The 21,901-nt window shown below is 23.9% G+C and overlaps 1 protein-coding gene across 1 annotated transcript; it reads right to left on the bottom strand.

The window, feature by feature from the left end:
• Nucleotides 1-17,777: 17,777 nt before the first annotated feature.
• Nucleotides 17,778-18,509, bottom strand: LOC145845256 (E3 ubiquitin-protein ligase ariadne-1-like). Its single transcript, XM_082952681.1, has one exon. The coding sequence runs from the start codon at nucleotides 18,507-18,509 to the stop codon at nucleotides 17,778-17,780; it is 732 nt and encodes a 243-aa protein (XP_082808807.1).
• Nucleotides 18,510-21,901: the final 3,392 nt, after the last annotated feature.

Raw genomic sequence — 21,901 nt, 5'->3', positions numbered from 1 at the left:
TTCAATTTAACTACTCCATACATCAAAACTAATTTTAAAAAGTTAAACAGAATTTTCACTTATAACATTATCACAATATAAGGTTTTATTTAAGTTCTTTTAACTTTGTGTCAATAATCAATTAAAATATATATTTCAACAAAACACACCAAATAGAATCCACTGATTTCAAGTTTATTATTCAGAAGTTGACAATCCACCCTTTCCAGTTTGCCAGTTTTATAAGGTCTTCATTTCACCCTTAAAAGTTATTAAACTTCAAGCATTTATTTATTTGTTGTCATTCAAAGTCAAACTATGTTGTAATGCAAATCTTTATACTTTTAATTTTGTGTATATTTCTTGCTGTAAATAAATTCTAATATTTAAGTTCATGATAATGTTTTGTTTAAAGTAAAAACTGAGGTTTAAGGTAAATTGTTTTATAATAAAAAAAACTTTTTGATGATGACAAAAAAACTTATCTACACAATAGACTTTTTGTGTCAAATTGAAATTTTACTACTTAAATGTAAAAGTTTTCTACAATTAAAGATGGTTTTGATCAAAACTTCTCAAATTTTAAGTTTTTCCAGGATTTCAGGTTTTTTGGCAACCCTAATGTAAATCTATCTTCTTTTTTTTTAGTTATTTTACCATTTATATTATTTTCCTATTTACCATTTTTTCATATCAACTGCATTCTTTGTTAAAAAATATTCCTGTTGTATGAAATGATTTTCAATTTCTTACAGTTAACTGATTTTTTTTAGAAACTTACAGGGATTACCGTCCTTACTTAACAGTTATTGTTTGTTCCAAAAAAATTGTTGCTTAAGAGGTATTACGCTGGTCATTGTGAGAGGTACGAAGCTTATTTGTTAATTTTATTAACTTTTTTGTTTTGAATGAACAATTAAGCATAAGTACTTTTTATGCTTCTAAATGTTAGTCTTAACTTATAGTACTACCTTGGAGGAGAAACTTTAATATCAAGGCAATAAAATACTTAATTCTCTATTATGTTTTATGGTAAAATGGCTGCCATTAACATAAATTTAATTTTTTTATTATAAATGATCAAGTTTTAAGAGTTTCAGAGCTTTTTTGTGGACTACAAATGAAATAAATGGCATATTAAAAACCTATCCCTAAACCAATTTTGAAGCAATTTAAAAAATCAGTTTAATATTTTAAAAATTAAAAAGTTCATCTCAAGCAACTTTTAAATTTTCAACTAAAAATATGTTAATGTTCATAAGTATATTACTTTTTTTTCATTTATTTAGAAATCTCCTTTTTTTTATTTAATTTTCGAGTAACTTGAGAGATTTAGAGGATTAGAATTTAAACATTCAATAGATTCCTGATCAATAAAGCAAAAAAGAGGGATAATATTTTTTTTTCCTAGTTAATAAAGTTGAAGTCCTCAAATTTTCAGAAGTTTTTTTAAAATAGTAAGCTTTTTATTTCAATTAAATTAATGGCTCTAAAATAATATGGATTTTTAATTTCTAGTAGCTATTACTATCAGATATTTTAAAGTCCATCTAATTCTTTGTTTAATAGATAAAACTTGAAAATGTGAAAACTTATTTTTTAAAATTTTAAGGAGGAATAGTTTTTTTATAAGTGATCCACCCCTTCCTTTGCCCTCAACAATTTACCAGTATACATTAAATACAAACCCTAAAAAGATAATATTAAGTTGTAACTGCAATAAGGTTATATTATAATACAAGGTTGTCATTGGTTTTTGAAAATTTTCTTGCAGGTTTTCTGATTTTCTTCCAGGTTTTTGAAAGTACAGGTTTTATGGTCCATTTTTAGTTGGAAGTTAAAAACTGTGTAAAATGTTATAACAACATTAAATAGTCACTGTAAAAGCCTTTTTTAACTATGTTTATAAACAAAAAAAAAATTAGTAATAACAAAACATTTTTATCATTATGAAAGATTATTGGTGTCAAATCTACTTTTTAATACTTTTTTAACATGAATTTTTTTTCGGAATTTAAGGTTTTTCTTTTTTTTTTTTTTTTTAATTTTTCAAATTCCCGGTTTTTCCAGGATTCCAAATTTTGTGGCAGCCCTGATAATACTGTAGCTGTTTGTATGCTAAAAAATATTAATTAATATCACTCTTAGCTTATCTTTATGAAGAAATACCTTTAATTTTTGTCTAAAACTTTTCAGAATAAAAATAGTTTTAAACAACACTATATGTTGAAATTATTAAATATTTAAGTTTTTATTATAAATTTATGAAGAAATATTTTCTTATTTGAAAAAAGTTTTAGACTACATTATATGTTAAAATTATCAATTATTCAAATTTATAGTATAAATCAAGAAAAAGTATTTTTATTTTAGTACAAAATAGTTTTAAACCACCAACCAGAAGATTAGATCCAAACCAATAGAGATGCTCCAAAGATCCACAGAATTTTCCAGTCTGACTAATTATTAAAGTACAAAATTATCTGTCCATTAATCATTTAACCAGTCTTGAGAGTTATCAACAAATTAACTGAGTTTTAAGTATAGAAGTGCATAACATAATTGTATGAGAAGGATGTTTGTATTAAAAAATATTTTGGTTGAACATACTAATAAAAAAAAGCATTATTCATTTTGCAGTTTAAATTTATAGTTAAAAATGGAGCCTTAATGAAACTAACTTTAAATAAGTTTAAAAAATTAAGAAATCATTAATTGCTCATTAATCATATAAAATAATTTATATAAATATAAAATACTTACATAAAATAGCTTAATTTAGATAATTGTTTTTAGCTATAATTTAACAGTTTTGACAAACTCAAGATTAATAACCAAAACAACTTGTTGTGATGTCATGAGTACTTTTTGGATCAACAAAAAATTAAATACGATTTTAAAAGAGTTTTTATAATTATTAGCAGAAATATTGCTTTATGATATTTGTTCAGAACTCTTAGCCTTAGCACCAAAATTAAGTGTATCATAAACAACAACCTAGAATTTTTAAAAAACATAAACTACCCTGAGTTGCTTGAGTAAGAGCTTAAGTGAGTTGGAAGCATGAATGAACAATTAGTTTAGTGCTATTAAATTCAGACCTAGTTATTATAAATTTAAATTATTCAATTAAAAATTAACTTAATATAGTCCATCTTCAGTATGTATATGAATAATTAGTTACTGTGGTACTTTATTTTATTCAAGTTAGACTTATTATTAAATATTATGAAAATTTCTTCTGTTGGCAAAGGTTTTTTTATACATACAAATACTATTTGGAAATTGAAACCACTGTAATGTGTTTCACATAATAATAAGTTTTAGCTGTAAGCTTCAAAAAATACTTAAAACTTTGTGTCAAGTTTTAAAGAAATGTAAAACAGTCCGTGAACTGAGAAAAACTGAAGTAATTAAGATGTAACTATTTGATTTAGAAAAGTGCTTTTCTAATCATCATTTGAAAACTGCTGAATATTCCACCAATGCGTCGCTGATTTGTTTAAAATTTGTAGCGCTAAAGAGCATAAAAAAACTTTAAATTTTTTTATTTATTACGAAACCAGGTACAAAATGATGAGATAACATTAAAAAAGCAAACATATTGTTAATAAAAAATCTAAAACAACTCTAATATTTTTAACTTAGATGTACTAAGTTAACTTGTAAAATAACTAATTTAAGTAATATAACATAAAAAAGTTAGTTTTTAATAATTTAATTAGTGTTTTTATAATTAGTATATTAACAAGTTTTTTAATAATTACCTATAAAAAACCAAATTTATGTAAATTTTAAAATAAACAATTTAAAGAAACGTACTTTTGGGTAAAAAAACATAAAATATTCAATAGTGATTAAATTTATATGTTAAAACTCAGAAAAAAAATAAGAAAACCTAAAAACGTTATAACTTAATCAGTTTAAATAAAAACAATGGTATTTAATCATTTTGTATATAAAATAAACAATAAAACGTCGTTTAAACGTCTTATATAGATCAATTTTTTGTATGTAAATATCAAAATATTATTAAAAAATGGTTTGATGAGAAGTTTATAGAAAAATTAAGTATAAATAAAATTTTACGTTTTAAGAGACAAGAATACACTTTAAAAACATTTTGAATTCTACTTATAACCCTTTAATACATAAATGACAGAATATTAAATATATGGTCAAAACAGGTTTACCAAAGGAATTAAATCAAGGTTTGTACGATCAAAAATTTTATTTTAAGTTCTCATTGGTTGATAACCCGTTTAGTAATAAATTTTTTTAATTCTTTGTTCTTTAAAACAATATTTTTCATTTTTATTTAAGCTGTTTTCATTGAAAACACTCAGAGAAAACAAAACTTTAAATAAAAAATAACACAAAACGCTTACAAAACATCTTGATTCCAGATTTTTATCACATATAAACAAAAAATAGTAAAAAAATATTCAAGCAAGTTTTTATTATAAACTTAAAATAGTTTTTTTTTGGCGAAAATAAACATAAAAGTATAGTTGAAAAATTTTTAAAATTATTGAAAAACAAAGCTCTAAAAATAATTAAGAGTTAGTTTAATAAGGGAGTAAATTTTATGAGATCTAAATAGTTTAGAAATAAAATTAGTGTAAGGGGTAGGCGTAGGATTTTATTAATTGTAGGTTAAAATATTAAGCTTATACTTAGGCATAACAGTTTAAACTAAAGTAACTATTACTTTTATTTAGTTTAAGTAAGTCAATTATCTTGTTTGTTTTATGTATTAACTTGTTGTGTGTATTACGTATAGTTTTTGTTTTGTTGTTTTGTATTTTATTAAATAGCAAGTATTATACTTGATTAAATATAATGATTATATTAAGTTAAACATTAATTTAGTTGTTTTGTTATGTTAACAAAATAGGTACATAATTAATTATGTTATCATATTTTTATTGAATTAGTATTTATGAATAAATTTCAACGCAAAAACTTTTGAAAAATTGTTAAAATTTTTACATTAATAAACGCAAAATGTGCTGCAATACCACAGGCAACAAGGACGAGGAGTGGTTAAGGCAATGTATTTTTGCTCAGAAACACCTGTGTTAGGGTTCAAAGCCCACCACTTCCATATTTTTATTTATTTATATAATTATGTAAGTAACCACATTTAATTATAAAAAATAAATAAAAAGTCAATTATTATTTATCTATTACATTCAAAGAGTATCTTTAAGAAGTACGCATCCGTGTAAGATAAGGATAAGTTTAAGGGCATAGGGGGGTTAAAACACTATTTTTAGAATGTGATCTTATTTTATATAGTTTTTACTGAGCTACAAGATCCTATTTACAGATTTTAAAAATTCAAAACAATCTTTGAGATATAGCCGGTCAAAGTCGGAGGCAACAATAGGTTCTTTATAGGAGGCACAACTAAAACAGCAAATACCTAGAAATGACTAAGATATATACTCTTCCTAAAAATTTGAGGTAGTGATCTCAAAAAACCTAGAAGATTATATATATTAGTGATTTCTAGTTATTTGCTGTTTTAGTTGTGCCTCCCATATGGAACCTATTGTTGCCTCCGAATTTGACCGGCTATATCTCAAAAGTTGTTTTGAATTTTTTAAGTCTGTAAAAAGCAACTTGTAGCTTATTAAAAACTATACAAAACAAGATCACATTACGAAAAAGTTGTTTTAACCCCCTATGCCCCTAAGTTTATTTTTACAGGGGGGTTACACTTTTTTTTTATGAATAACTGACCTTTAACTAACCTTTAACTAATATTTATTTCTAAAAAAAGTGTTTTAACCCCCCTATGCCCCTAAGTTTATTCTTACCTTACACGGATGCATACTTCTTAAAGATACTCTTTGAATGTAATAGATAAATATTTTGAAAAATTTGTGCGTACCTTACACGGATGCGTACTTCTTAAAGATACCCTTTAAGTATAACTGTGGAAGTTATGATAATGGCAAGGACAGTGTTTAGTTCTTGAACAAATTCTTTTTAATACAGCACTAAGTTTTAAACGCAGATTATTCATGTAACAAAAGTAATTTTAATAACATATTTTCCAAAATTGCTTTATAAATGATTTAAAATACTTTAAATAAAATATGCCCGCGATTAAATTTTAATTAAATTCGTCGAATTTAAATTTAAGGATGTCAACGGCTGTACTGATTAAATAATGTAATTTAAGTTTATGTGACAGTTATATATATTTTTTCAAAAGTTTTAATGTTTACTTAAAATAGTTGTTAAGTTGTTTAGAAACTAAATTATGTGTTCACTTATACAAGATATAAAGAGATTTAAAAACCATTTAAAAACATTTACAAGTATATGTAGCTTAATTTATAAAAAATGGCGTATGGAAACAAATTATTTTTATTATTTTTACTTTGATATAATCAACCTCTTAAAATTTAGAAAAAAAAAATTTTATTATCTTAAAATAGTAATTTGTATAAAGTTCTTACTTTTTAAACTCTACATGCAAGAACAGTTTTATGCTCTAAAACATATACTTTTACAGATATCGCGAAGTTTTAATATTAGATTTTTCATGTATAAGAGGTACTTTGTAAAGTACTTTACTTTTTTTAATACTATTTTCAAATTCATTAATAGTGTATGACTCGATTGCCTAATATGCAAGGTTCTTAAAACAATTACTCGCGAAGTTTTAATAATAGATATTTAATGTATAAAAGGTACTTCGTAAAATACTTTACTTTTATTATTACTATTTTTAAAATCGTCAATAGTGATATGACTTTTCTCAAAGCTTTTTTTAGTTTGATAAATAATAACCATCAACAGTATTTATATTTAATAAGGTTAAAAAACTGAGTTTTTTTAATTATGTTTTTTGCTTTTATTTTTTCATCAGTTTGTAAGCCTTTTTATTGTTACTTTAGCTTATTATTAATTTTATTAATTTTTTTGAATCTTAGCCAGAAAAAAATCTTAGCCAAGTTTTTACTTTAGATAACTTTTACTTTAGCCAACATTAGCCAGTTTTTACTTTAGCCAACATTAGCCGCGATGAAGTTATTCAAGCAGAACGTTTTCAGTCTTTTTTTGAATCTTAGCCAGAAAAAATCTTAGCCAATTAAGATCTCAATATTTCAGCTTGACATTGGTGCAACTTCATCCTAGGTAATTACTGTGAATTTTTAAACCAAAATAATGAACCCCACCACTCATTACCTTATATTAGCAGTAAAAACAAATAATCCTAAATTAAATTATTATTTAATATTTTTTCTCATCCTACAGATGTATTACAGTTGAATTGTATACAAGTTTCTGAAACTAGTAAGGTTAAATATTTGAGAACAGACTTTTGAATTTTGAACTAAGTCTTTTGCTAACTTGTAACAACTTGTGGTTCCAAAATATGATAAATAGCATCAAAATTTACGGTTGGATAGCTTTATCTTTATGAAAATAGATCAGCCAATCAGCGACACATGTGTAGAATATTCAGCCCATTTGAAAAGTTTAGAATTTGTTGTTTTTCTTATACGCATTAAAAATTTTAAGTTCGACTAGAGCAGTGTTTCCCAAACTTTATTTTTAAATTGCCTACTTTGCAGAAATTAAAAAGGCTATTGCCCCCTCCAACAAGACTACCATTTAAAGCACCCACATTTTTTGCTCTTCAACTGCAAGTCAAGAATATCTAGTGTAAGTTTCAAAACTTTAAAATCGCCCAAAATTTTAAAATTGTCAACCCCCTTTCGCCCCTTAACTAGTTATTACCCCCCAAATTACTATAATCGCCCCCAGGGGGACGGTACTGCCCACCATAGATGGGATCCGACATTCCGACCTTAGGTTCAAGGCCAAAAATAAGATCAATGAAAAAGGGGATTTACCGATGGAATTTAAAATCTGTCTTCAAAATGCACATGACTTAAAATATTGAAATAGTTAAATTTCTATATAAAGTTTTCTTCAGAAATGAGTACAGACAAAGTAAAAAAAACATGTAAGTTATTAAATGATTAATTTTTTGAGCTCATATTGACATATTTTGTTTTAACAATAAAATTTTTACTAAAACAAGACTTTAGAATAACACCTTGTTTTTTTAGCTTGATTATAAAAATTAAAAAAACATGCCTTAAACTTTTGTACATAAATGTTTTTTTTAAGTTACTTTAAAATTTTTCATCTGACTAAAGTTGTGTTTAAGAGTGTTTTTATAGTTTATATTGTTTAAATAACAAAATCTCATTTTAATAAATATAATTGCTTAACTATTAGAAACATTACAAATTTCAATAAACTTGTATAAATAAATTTATTCAATAAACAACTTATAATCAAATAAAATAGCTTTATATCAAAATGTTAGTAGTTATGTTGCCTACAATTTATATAGATTTAAAAAAAAATTAAATAAATACTTTTACTAAAATTATGTTTTAAGTTTAGGCATTTTTAACTTAACTTACATTTTATGTTTGATACAATTAATCGAAACTAAAAAGCAGATTAAATTATACAAAGAAATAGTTAAATTTTTAGCAAGATTCATAAAAAATAATTTATTAAGGTAGTAAGAACCTATTTTTCACAATAGTTAAGGCCCAAAAGGGGTTAGATAGTTTTTAAAAAAATAGTTTGAATTTTAAGTTTTTAGTTTGGCTAGAAGTTAGTTTTTACATTTACTTTGTGCTTAAACTAGTTTTTAACATTTAAGGAAACAAAGTCAGAGAGTTCATTCAGTTCTTATTAAAATCAGTGGCACAAATTAAAAAGAAAAATAAAGTAGACTATTTCATTAAAATCATTAATCCTCACAAAGTTTATAAGCAATCATTCTTAAACATTCTCAGTCTAACATTGACTTATCTATAAACAACCCTGTTCTAGGCTTAAAAAATTGAGTAAATTTACTTACAAAAAAACCATATAACTGTTTTTTACTTGTTGGTTATAAAGTATTTACTTTTTTAATATTTTGTAATTTTTACTATTTATTTTTTGATATAATGGAAGAAACTTTTCCTAAAAGTTTGAATTTGTTTTTATAAAAAGTAAGTAGAGAAATAATTTTTATAACATTTGTTTGATCTTAATTAAATTTGATTGAAATATTTGAAAATTGGAAATAAAAAACTTCTTCATAATGAGTTTGTACCAGAAACTTTTTACTAAACTAAACCTTAAAGTTATACTTAATTACAATTCAAGTATTCAATGAAAAACATTTTATAGTGTTTAATTTGAGTCTTCATTCAAAAACTTATGTAAACTTTTGTTAAAAAAGAGTATTGAACTCCTTTTCTTGTCACCTTAACATAAGATCTAATATAAAAACTAAAGAAAAAATGGTAAGAAAGTTTTCATAAACCAACAAATATTTAATTAACTTTTGATATATTATAAGAGCATATACAAGTACACGAAACAAACTTTTGTTTCTTTACATATTCTCATATTTAAATGTTTTCTTAAAATTATCTACCTCAAGTTTTACGAAACTTTACTTATAAAGTTTAACATTTTCTTCAAACTAGAATTCTAAAAATACTAAAAAAAGACATTAAGGTAAAAAAAAGACTGATAATTAGAAAAGATCAATAGTACATTTGTTTTTACTTTTATACAAAGGTTTCAATAATATTAATGAAATAGTATTTTTTAATATGACAAAAAGTTTCCTACAAATCTTTTTTTTAGTAAATCTGACTTTATTTCGTATTTATTTTAGCTTAAATAAATAAACAGTTAGATGGTTAGATAAAAAAATAGTGTAATACATTTAAACAGGCTCGAAAACTCTAAGGAATACTACTTTTTAAGCTAACTAGTTTAAAATGAAGACTAAATTAGTTTAGAATAAGTAAAAGCTTATTATTGGTTAAAAATAAATGTTTTTTTAGGTTTGACAAGAGTATTTTATGGGTATAATTATTTTTAGTTACGGTCTTGTAGTTTAAAATAAGTCTTATAAAACATTTTCTTGAAAACCATGTATACCAGTAATAAAATGTATTATTTTTAATTTTGATATATTTCTTTCTCAGCCATTAACTGTAGAAATTTTTGTTGAAGAAGATTTTGTAGAAGAAGATGTAGAAAACTGAACTTAATAAGAAATACAAGAGGAAATATTGTAAAGAATGGGATACAGATCCACAACTTAAAAGTAATTTATGACACAGCTATTTTCTAAATTGTAATGTTGTTCATACATGTTTATTGGTTCTTTAAAGTTAAATATTGTAAAAAACTGATTAGCCTGGCCAATAACCACTAAATGTTTAGACATAGTTGATCAAAAATTTATTAATTCAATAATAGAGTACTGTTTTATCAATTAACTCAGGCCCATATTGTTAAGCTTGAAATATATCCTAAAAGAAAAGCTTTATTGAACTAAAAATTTCAACTAGTTAATGAAATATAAACAGTTTTGTTACTAATTTCAAGTATAAACATATTCACAACCAATTTTCTCAAAAGTTTGGTCAATCTTTTTCTTCTTCTCTTAAGAATATTTTAAGCAATTTACATCAAATTTTCTAGAATTTTTTTTTTAAATTAACTAATTTAACAAAAAAGTATCATACATGTTTTTAGTAAAAAAAAAACTAGTGATTTGAATTAAAGTAAAAGATTTTGTTTTTTTCAAAATTTAAATGCTCCTTCATTCAATAATTTTAGAATTTAATAATTAACTTTTTGTGAAAACTTGAAGAAGATTGCTTAAAATGAAAGTGGACCCCCTATTCCCTTAATAATCAGTTGCAAGGTCTATTTTTGTGAAGGTAATTAACTGTTTAAGCTGCAAAAACTTGCAAAAACTGTTTAAAAACATACTTAACTTTGTATTTTAACATATAAAAATGCATTCTTTTATACTGGATTCAGCCATGGCATGGTGGGAATATGGTTCACTGTAAAAAGTGTAAAATTATGTTACTTCCAAAGAAATATACACTAAAAATGCACGCTAAACCAATAAGCACCTATTGCGTCAATTATTACCACAATCTTTTGAAAAAGATGATGATTTCATTACAGATAAAAAATACAGAAACACAAAATAGAAGTAATACTTGCCTTGTACCAAGCATTGCACAATAATATGAATGCTTCTATCAACTTGCTTGATGTTTATAAAGCAACTGGTAGCACTTCAAACAGTTGTACACTTCGACGTACAAAATGTACCTCTATAACAGTCAATGTACTTGCTCCTATATTTAGAAAGTTTATTATAAGTGACATGATTTTACAGCAGTGCTCTTTCTACTTAGATGAAAGCACTGGTGTTTCAAGAAGTAGTTTTTTGGGTGAATAAAATATATAAATTGTCTAATATTCAATGTGTATAGAATGCCTAAGTATTTCTATACTATCATAGTTATAATCATAATTAAAATTTAGATTTTTTTGTATATGTTTTATCATATATTAAGTTATTTTGATTTTTTTAAATGTACACACTTATCAAGTGTTGTTTTTTTTTTTGTATTTGCAAATTTGTTTACTATTAACTGATGCTAATTTTACTCCAATTAAATTATTCATCACAATGATTTACCAATTTGTACTGCAATAAAAATTAGAATTCAAAATGAACTTAAATTATATAGACAAACTGTTTTTTATCAAAGTTTACATAGAGTTTTGTTAAATCATTTTATTTGTATGTTTCACAAATAAAAAAAAAAATTTATGTATTAAATTTTTTTTAATAAACTTAAAAAGTCTCTAGTTTAACATTACTTTGTTTATTAGAATTAGTTGTTTTTGTTATTTAAGATGAGTTTCTTAGTAAAGTATCAGTTTTCAGTAGTTATTAAAATTTTGAATGTCAAAAATAAAACAGTTTCAGCAATTTTTTTTTTCAGTGCAAAATATAAATTTTACTAAACTAATTTAATTATTTTAAAAATTCTGCTTTTTTTAGTGAGATAAAAAAAAAAAGGATTAAATATTTTATGTTTTAAGTTTTAAACTGTTGATTGATAACAGGTGTTAGTATTTGCTACATAAGCAACACTACCCAAGAAGCTAATTCAACTTTTCTACATTTAGAAAAGGTTGAAAAACAAAACCGGTGCTGCAATAGCTCAGGGTTTTAAAAACGTTTAAAAAATTTACAACATTATAATGCAAAATGTAGTTGCGATTTTTAAGTTTTTGTAACATACTTCTTTTGTAGTTAAATATTTTTTAACTTAAGTTTTTCAAGTCAAACAATTTATTTTATATTTCCTATTTAAAAAAATGTAGTTGAAGTAGTAGTTATTTAAATAAGAAAAATATTAAATTTATAACTTTTTGAAAGTATTTAAGTTCAGTTTATTTGTCATAAAAGTATTTACAAACCAAATTGATAAAATTTTAAAGATTTTTCATAACTTATACTGTACTATACATTTTTAAAAGTTTGGTAACCATTCTTTCCATTAAAAAACCAGTTGAAGTGTGTTGATTCGTTAACACACAGAAACATATGTTGGTACAATAAAGGAAATTTACTGTATAATTTGTTTTTATAAATCAATATTGATCATAAATTTTTAAGGTTTTACATATAAGTTTTTATTTCAATATGATTACTTAAAAAACTATTTTAAACAGTAGAGATTGATAGTACTGTAATTTTTTTTTTAATTAGCTCTAGTTTTTTTGTTACTTAATATAGTTTTCTAATCAATAAAACTATGCTTTTATTTTTTAAGAACTTTTGTACTACTCCATGAATACTGGATGGGTTAATTGAAGAATGAATTGTTATTAAGAAATAAGTAAAATAAACTTTTAAAGTTTAATTTTTTTTTCGATTTTTAAATGAACTACAAATTTTTTTTTAACTGTTCTATAACAAAATTTTGACATATAGATGGTTAAATTTGGAGACCACAATAATATTCTTATGGGAAAAAAAATAAATGACCAACTAAAAGAAACTCACCATCTTCATTTTTCAAGCAAACACAGTCAAGTTTTCTGAAAAACTTATTTACACAACTGTTGAAAAGTTCAAGTTAAAAACAGTTTAATCACACTAGATTTTACCATTACACAAAGGTGTAAAGCAAGAGGTTTGCATTTTCTTAATTAAAAAAATATTTTAAATGCTTAAGATTTAGACGAAAAATGTCATGGTTTTATACATGTCTTGTTGCTTATAAAAAATAGTTGTTGCATCCAAGTTATTATATATTCTAAAGTCAATGCAATTTTATTTATAATGTTAATTGTAAAATAACATTCTTCAAAGCCAGAGTATATTTGAAGTACTATAGTAATTTTTTCTTAATGTTTTTGAGATGAGTTTTCATAAAATATAACTTTATAAAATCATTTTTATACTAACATATTTTAGTAAATATTTATATTTTTATCACATAATTGTTTTTGTAACAACTTTATCATTTAAATAAAAAAAATTTTAAAGATAAATTGTTGTGTTTAAACCGTTAAGAAAATGTTGTTCTTTTTTATCTGGTTTTAAGAGTTATAGTTTTATCAAAAACTTCAGTAAATATAAAAGCTATTTAAGTTTAAATGTATTAAGAAGAACTTTATTTTTTGTTTTATTAGATCGTTTAAATTTATCTTATTTTTGAACAAAGAAGTAGATTTTTGGTGATTTTTTTTATGGTCATGTTTATAAAAAGATCAAACATATTAAAAAATTCTTCTGTAGTAGTTAACTTTAAAAAAGTTTTTTGTTGAAGGGGTTAAAGTCTCAATCGAAAATTCCTTCTTGTGTTATTTTTTTCAATTTTGAATGCTACTTTTAACTTCTGAAAATAAATTAAGTGTCTTAAAATAAAAGTTACTGTTTAAAGCAGTTTATTCTTAACTGCTTTAAAAGTTTCTTGACATTTTAAGTCAACTTTATATCTACAAAAAATTATTACTGATGTTTATTTTTCTTCTTATTTTTACCAAACTATAGCTACTTAAATTTTGTTTATTTAAACATTTATTGATTTTTAAATGTTCAACTTTGATTGATTTACATAATTAAGTAAAATAAACCAACTTCTAACAAGCTTATAGTTAATAAAATGGTTTTAAAAGCTTAGTTTTTTAAATTATTTTGAATCTGGATGGTAGTAAACTATTTATAACATGTAATTTGATTTTTTTTATCTCCGAAAAAAAAGTATTTAACAAAAAAAAAATTATACATACTATATGAACAAAAATGTTGTGTATTGAATTAAATATTTGCAGGTTTTAGAAACATATATTTGTTTCAATTTGTTTGTAAAAAGTATTTTAGTGTTAACTTTGCACAATCATACTTATCTTGTTCTTGAATTTAAGCTATATTTATTCCTAAGAGTGTTTTCTCAATCTATGATACGTTTTTATTTTATAAGCTGTATGATTATAACAATGTTTAGTAGTCTAATAATTTATTTGCTTTATTTGAATTTATTTTTCATTCTTACGCGTATTAAAATACTTTTAAATAAATTAAGCATGTTATTAAAAATTCATATATAAAGTCAAGAAAAATATTTTTTAATGTATTTATTAGTTTATGGTTCAATTAAGATGTATTGAATTTAGTATATTCAAGAAAGTTTTGCTTAAAAGCTAAAAATTGTTTATTTCTTAATTTGCTTTTTCTTTATAAAACCATTATGAGTTTCATCTTAATGTATTAAACTACGATATTTTTTACTTGACCATGCTAATTCCTAACAAAAAGACACGAGTCGCCACTGTTTTTAACAGAACAAACAACTGTTTCAAACTAGGAGAAGTAGGAATAAACAGTTTATTTTTTACATAACTATCCAGTTTTGTTTTAAATTTTTTTTTCCGTTTCAAAATCAAGCTATATTTTAATTTTTCTCTTGAATGTTTTATACACAACAAATTTTTTCACCATTTACAATTTTTTTTTTACGTTGATTAAGTTTAATAATAAAATTACAGCTTATTAGTTTTCGATTTTTTTTAACTAGTTTGTTTTATGAAACCTTTTAAATTATTTACCTTAAAAAATTGTTTTATAGATTGATTTTTATTTATAAGTATGATTAAAAGCACGAAACTTTAAAAGCTGTAATGTACATGTTTTTTTTATATGATAAACAAAAACACATTAAAAAAGTTGGCAAAAAAATTAAAATAATGCTTTTATTAAGTAATTTTTTTTTTGATCAACTATAATAGTCTTTGTTGGTTATTCTAAAAACTTAAGTTTCTAAAAGTTGAAACGTTTATAAATTTTGCAGTTGATACAAACTTTTTTTTTCCTTTTTCTGTGTCCTAAAGCTTCATTATTTTTAAAGTATACTTTATTAAACTATTGAACGTAATTTTGTATTTAAAAATATCTTGCAGTTCAAAATAAAAGTTTTAATTGCATTTTATCGTATGTTTTTTAAATCTATACTTTTTAACTAAGCTTACCAACTGGTTTAAATTAATTTATTTAGACTGCTAAATAAACTTAAATTTTTGATTTGAAGTTATACAATAAAACTGTTTGCTTTAAATAGAAATTTCTACATGTCAATTTGTGTTGTGGTCCATAAAATTTATTAGAAAATAGCGTAGTTAAAGAGCAGTTTGCATTCATGTTTCACAAATCATTTAATCAAGATTTAAAAAAGTAAACATACAATGAAATTTATATATTTTACTTTATTTTAAAGTTATATTTGTAAAATAAATCTAAATAAATAAGTTAATAGACCTCTGCTGAACAAGTCAGTATTTGTTTATAAACTTTTTTGTATTCCAAAACTTGCAGTTTACTTTACAAGTAGCGAAAACTTCTATTGTATCAAGTTTTTTTGAAGCTTTATGTGACTACTTTCTCATAACTCATTCTACTCTAGTAATCGGTTTCTTCGAGCATGACGAGCTCATAGTACTTAAATTATGGCATCTCTGCTGCCCACTTTGTAAAGCCCTCGACTATAGTCTATTTCAATCTGGTTTTCTGTTTATTTGCAATGAGAGTTTTAAAATGAATAAAGTTTTAGCAATTTGCAACTCTATTTTTATCTGTAGTCGTTGTATATTAAAGAAAAATTAAATATTTTAACGTTAGTTTTGTGTTATACCTAAAAATAAACGAAACTAAACTTTGTATATCACAAAACAATCATTTATAAGTGTAAAGCAATTAGTTTTAATTATGTTTAAATGAAAAACAAATAGTAGTAATAAAAATCAAAACTTGCTCAGAAGTATTTATATTTAAAAACATTATTTCTTAGTTACACTTAAAAAAAAATTACATATAGCAATCATTTTTAACGAGAACCTTTAATATGAGAATCTAAAAAATAACTCTTAAAAAAGCTTTCATACATTTAGCTTATAACAAGAGTTTTAAAAACATTTATTTATATTAAGTACTTATCTTTTATCCTAAATATTTTATAGCTTTTACTTGCGTAACGTTTTAATAAACCCTGCATTTATAGTTCAAAACACCTCGAATTTATATTATAACTTACTTTCCAATTAACTATTAAAACTCAGTTTAAAACTATAGTATTTTTAACTGCTAGGTTATGTTAATTATGGAAAAATCCAATAAACACTGCATAATTTGCTTTAAATGCGTATTTTATTTGTAGTCGTTTTATGACTTAATTAGAGAATAAGTCTGCTAGATTTGAGATCTATAATTTATATTAAAGTTTGACTTAAATTTAATTTATCCCCAAGTTATGGTATTTGCATTCAATTCAAGTTGTAAAAGTTTTAGTTTGGTTGACATATCCTTAAAACTTTCTGTGTCAAAAAATAAAGAAACTTAAACGATTAGTAAAATGAGAAAAATCAAATTTATTATGATGTATCACACTTTATGCAATTAATTTTTTTTTAAGTACTCAAAAATTAAACCTAATGAATATTGGGCTTCTTACTTAATATAAAGTTCCGTATTTTTTTTTCAAAATCAAAGTTGAGTTTTTTAAATAAGAAAGTCAACCTATACAATAAGGCACCTTTCTTTCAGAAAAATAGTTTTCTTTTAATTGGTTTATATATAAAGTTTTTTTACAGTTTGCTGCTACTTTTACTGTAAAACTTTTTTTCAGTATAGTTGCAAAAGTTGAAGATGGGTATTTTTTTAAACCCTCTACTGTGTTTATGTTTTAAAGTTAGTTATTTTTTCCATACACTCTGTCCAGTTTTAGCCGTTGTATACCCTGTTTAAAATTACCAATTTCATATTTGTTTAGGTTAATAATGTTTTCATATACAGAAAATGTTAGATAACTAAGGTCTGTTTAAAGACTAAAACAACTATTTTTTTATTTTACCATGATTTAGTTTGAAAGCATTATATTGTAGTTTGAAACAATTTTAGATAGATTAAAAAATTATTATAACTTATTTCCTTTATTTTTAGTAAGTTTGATTTAAATTTTATAAACTTTAAGCTTTATTAATTATAGTTTTAAAAATATAGAAATATATTCCACTACAATTTTAGGTATTTCATCCTTTTTACTATTCAGCGCTATTTTGACTTTTTCAAAGAAAAGGGTTGTTACTTTTTGAAAGGGCAGTGTTTAATGATAACAATATTTGGTTATATAAATTTTTATCTAATTAATATAATTACAGTTATTTGGAATTCGAAACTATACATAAATTAAGTTTTACTTTTATTAATCATATAACTTTAGTGTAAAGTATTTACTTTTTTAGTTAAAAGTTCAAATAATATATAATACTAAGCAGATTAAAATATACTAGTTTATTCAGCACTAAAATCAATGACTTTGGAAAGCACTAAACTAAACGATTGCTGTAAATTATCTAAAACTTGCAAATTAATTCTCTTTGATATACTCAATGATGGCTTTGCGACGATTTTCACAAAAGTCAACAGCTCCATTCATCTCCCTACTTATCTTTTCGTCAGACAACTTGTGGACGTCGTTTTCCAAAAACTCACTGATCTTTTCAACAGAGATCTGCAAGTAATCAGTCATTATTTTAAAGTTTATCTTTTGAGTTTCATCAGTGATATTGTAGGCGTATATGCAGGATTGCATCAGACAGTAGCGAGACTCTCTCAAAACTTCACAGGCCTTTTTCAAAAACAATCGCTCCATGAAGCCAGCCGGTCTTTTCGTGATCTCATCTACTTCCATCTCTTCATCATCTTTGTCTTCAGCAGCAACTTTTGAATTTTCAAACCTTTCGTATATGTCTTCCATTGAGACTTTACCTTCTTCCGCAATGCTTTCTTCATGTTTTGCGTACACGTCATAGTACTTCGCGAATTGATCTTCATCTTTATTGTTTTCATCACTGCTCATGTCGGAGTCTTCTTGATCTCCGCTCTCTTCCTGGCATTTATCCATCCAGTCTTTCAGCATCGCGCATTCCAGGGGGTAGTGAAACGGCTGCTTGCACTTGAAGCAAATTTTGTCTCCAACCAAGCATTGATTTTCAAACTGGTCTGCAACTTTAGTTGTTGACTCATCGCAGCTAGAGTATGATGAGTAAGTGTCCGAATCATCGAAACATGATAGTTCACTATCAGATGCGTTTGTCATTTAAAATTCAGTGGACATTTTTATTTAATTACTTAGGTGTCTGTAATAGTATTTTAATCAGTGTGTTTGTTGATCAAGTATACAAAGTAAAGACAAAGTTTGTTAGTGTATAACAAATGATTATTTGTTTAAATATTAATTATTCCATTAGTTATGAAACAAAGTATTAATACACATGAAAAAATATAAACACTGTTTTCATTTATTTGAATCAAAACAACAATTTGAGTGATCTTAAACTGACCAAATTTGAAAAAAAAAACATTTTTGAAAATAAATTAAAACAAATTTTCTAACACCATTGGTTATAAAACAAAAAAATACTAAACTAAATCTCATTAAGTATCTAAAAAACCTTTTTGAACTTTTATATTATAAATCTCTAGACAAAAAATTTTAAATTGAAGCTATTAAATTTAAAGATTATCAATTATTTCGCTATTTAGATTTTAAAGGTTTCAATTTAAAAATTTTTGTCTAAAGATTTATAATATAAAAGTTCAAAAAGGTTTTTTGTTCAAGTTATTCAAAAAAGTTAAATTAAATAGAATCAATAATTTTTTATAAAAATTATAATTTTTAGGTAAGCCTTTCTTAAAACTAAAACAAAATCAGTCTGAGTAACTAATAACAAGTATAAGAAAGTTAGTCCCTTTTTTAGTTAAAAAAATTACCTGAAGTAACTTTAAACTGTCATAAGTCAACCTAAGTTTTAATCCTTTAAAAAAGTCTTAAATAAATAAGTTTAATAATAAATTTGAATAAAGTTTTTAAATCAGAATTTAAACATAGTTGGCTTTGAAGTATCAGAATGTCGAAACTAAAATCTTATTTAAGATTTATATATACACTGTACACCAGGGTTTCCCAAACTTTTTTGCTAATGGCCCCCTTTAAAGAGTTTGAAAAAGTAATGGCCCCCTTCTACATATAGATCACTCATAAACTACGATAAAATACACATAAGACCTTTTTTTGTTTTTTTTTTTTTTGCTCTTCGTCTGAAACTCAAGAATACTTAGTGTAAGTTTCTAAACTACCATAAAATACACATCAGACCTTTTTTTTTTTACTCTTCATCTACAACTCAAGAATATCTAGTGTAAGTTTCAAGTTATGGCCTCATGGCACCTAGGGGGCCGCTTGGCCCACTTTGGGGAACCCTGCTGTACACAGACTTTCTAAAAATTTTAGAAGTATAATGAGTTTAAAAAAAATCTTAAACTTGCTTGAGTTATAAGGAGTTTTTTAAATTTTAAACTAGTTTAATAGCCTGAATTATTCTAAGCTATCCTTAGATTTTCAAAAGATTTTTCTGACCTCACTTATCCTCAGCATAACATACGTCAAACTATCTTTGGTCATCTTAAGTTATTAGTAAAAAAACAAGAGAAATTCAAAAATTGAAATTTATAAAGATAAAATAAATTAAAAAAAACATATTTTTTTAAATATGAGTCTTTAAAGCATCCAAAGATGCAACTATATAATGCTTTAAACTGCTTAAGTTTTGCAAAAAACATCCTGAATCAGATTGTATTTTTAAGTATAGTTTTAACTAACATGAGTCAACCCTGACTTATACCAAAACCTAGAACTGGTTATTAACAGAGTTGCTACTTTTTAGAGTAAAAAAAATCTTGCCAGAGTTAGGTCAAACTAGCCTGAGTTTGAAAAAAAAAATTAAAAAAAAGTTGAAAAACTGAAAAATGTACAGTTAAACAAAAATAAATCCCTAAACATTTTTTGTTAAAACAGAAGAACTAAATAGCTAGAAAATAATAGATACCATAATGAAAAAGAGAAGTTTTAAAAATCAGATAAAGATAAAGAATTTGGATAAATCTAGTAAAGTTTACTAGCTTAAGATTTGTTCAAAGAAAAAAAGATGTGACCAGCCTGAGACTTGCAAAAAAAATTTAGAAAAACCAAAGCAAGTATGAGTTTTTGACCAAATCTTTAAAAAGTTCAAACTAGACTAAGTGTAAGGCAACTCTGTATTGAAAAAGCCAATATTTACCTAAACTTCTATATGTACTTTTCAACTTATATTTCTTTGAAAATACACTTATGAATTAAAAAACTATAAAATCACTTTTTATTTTAAATATTTGAGTCTGAAAATTTTTACTTTTAAGTTTTTTAATACTACCACTATGATATATTTAAAGGTAAGAGTCAATATAATTTAAAGATTTTACATTATTAAGATATTTTATTTTTTTAATAATTTGTCAAATTTTCTTGTCAGTATAAAAATAATTTTCAAGTGGAAATTACTAGATATTTTATTTCTATTAAAAAGTTTTTAACACTAGTTACTTTTATTTAAAAACATGATTTTTTTTTAAATTTTAATATTGCAATTTACAAAATATTACCAAATCAAGAAATTATTAACTATTAAAACTTGGTTGTGGTTATCATCGCTATCACCCTCTATCATGGTTGTAGCTTGTTAATGGGCAGGAATCTTTCACTAACCCATGAAATTGACAATAGTTGTGAGCAGAGATGTTAAATCGCAGAGCACAAAATCCCCGCAGTAGAATAAAAAATAAAAAGCATGGCAATAGAATCAAAATTTCTTATGAAAGCAAAAGCTGTATTTTACAAGTTGAGAACATAAAAGTTTCATATATTCAATTACACCAACATATTTAAAAGCATATTGTTTTTATAAGTATGAATGCCTTAAATGTAAGTTTATGTTTTTTATTTTCATAAGGTTAATTTTATTCACTTTATTGTTAATTTAATCATAACTACCTTTTAACCTTGTAGTAGTAGGTAATGTTTGGTTAGAAAAATTAAAGAAAAGTATCTTCCACTTATTTAAATGGTTAATAAACTAAAAACATTGTAGCTTTGGAACTAATCGATGTTAAATTAATTTATTATTTGATTTTTTTATCCAAAAATTAGATGCAATAGACAAATTATTTTTTCTTATATCCTACTTTTATCAAATTATTTGAATTTTTAAACTTAAAAATAAAGTTTGATTATTATAATTTTTTAAGATTCATTATAAATTATTTTATTAAGACATAGATTTCACTTAAAAGTAATTTGAATATAATTTATTATTTTTGTTTACAAACTTGAAACTACTATTTGCTTAAATTAAATCTATTTAAAATTTTTAATGTGACAAATTTATTGAGTCTTTTTTTATTATAGTTAGGTAGTTTATCTAAAAAAAATATTATACTTGAAAGTTTTAGTGTACAACTCAAGGTTTTTAAAACTAGTTTTGTAAATTAAGCAGAGTTGAAACAAGGTCAGGAAAAGTCAAAAAACTCAGGAAAAGCAGAAAAAAAAGATAAATAACAAGAATAGTAAGGTTTTTTTTTAAACAGTCAGGAAGTTTGACTAAATATTAAAAAATA

Source organism: Thalia democratica, chromosome 9 (assembly GCF_965202585.1).
Source record: "Thalia democratica chromosome 9, ktThaDemo2.hap1.1, whole genome shotgun sequence".
NCBI classification, from domain to species: Eukaryota; Metazoa; Chordata; class Thaliacea; order Salpida; family Salpidae; genus Thalia; species Thalia democratica.
The sequence above is the reverse complement of the archived record's forward strand: the minus strand, read 5'-3'. Positions and strand labels throughout refer to the sequence as shown.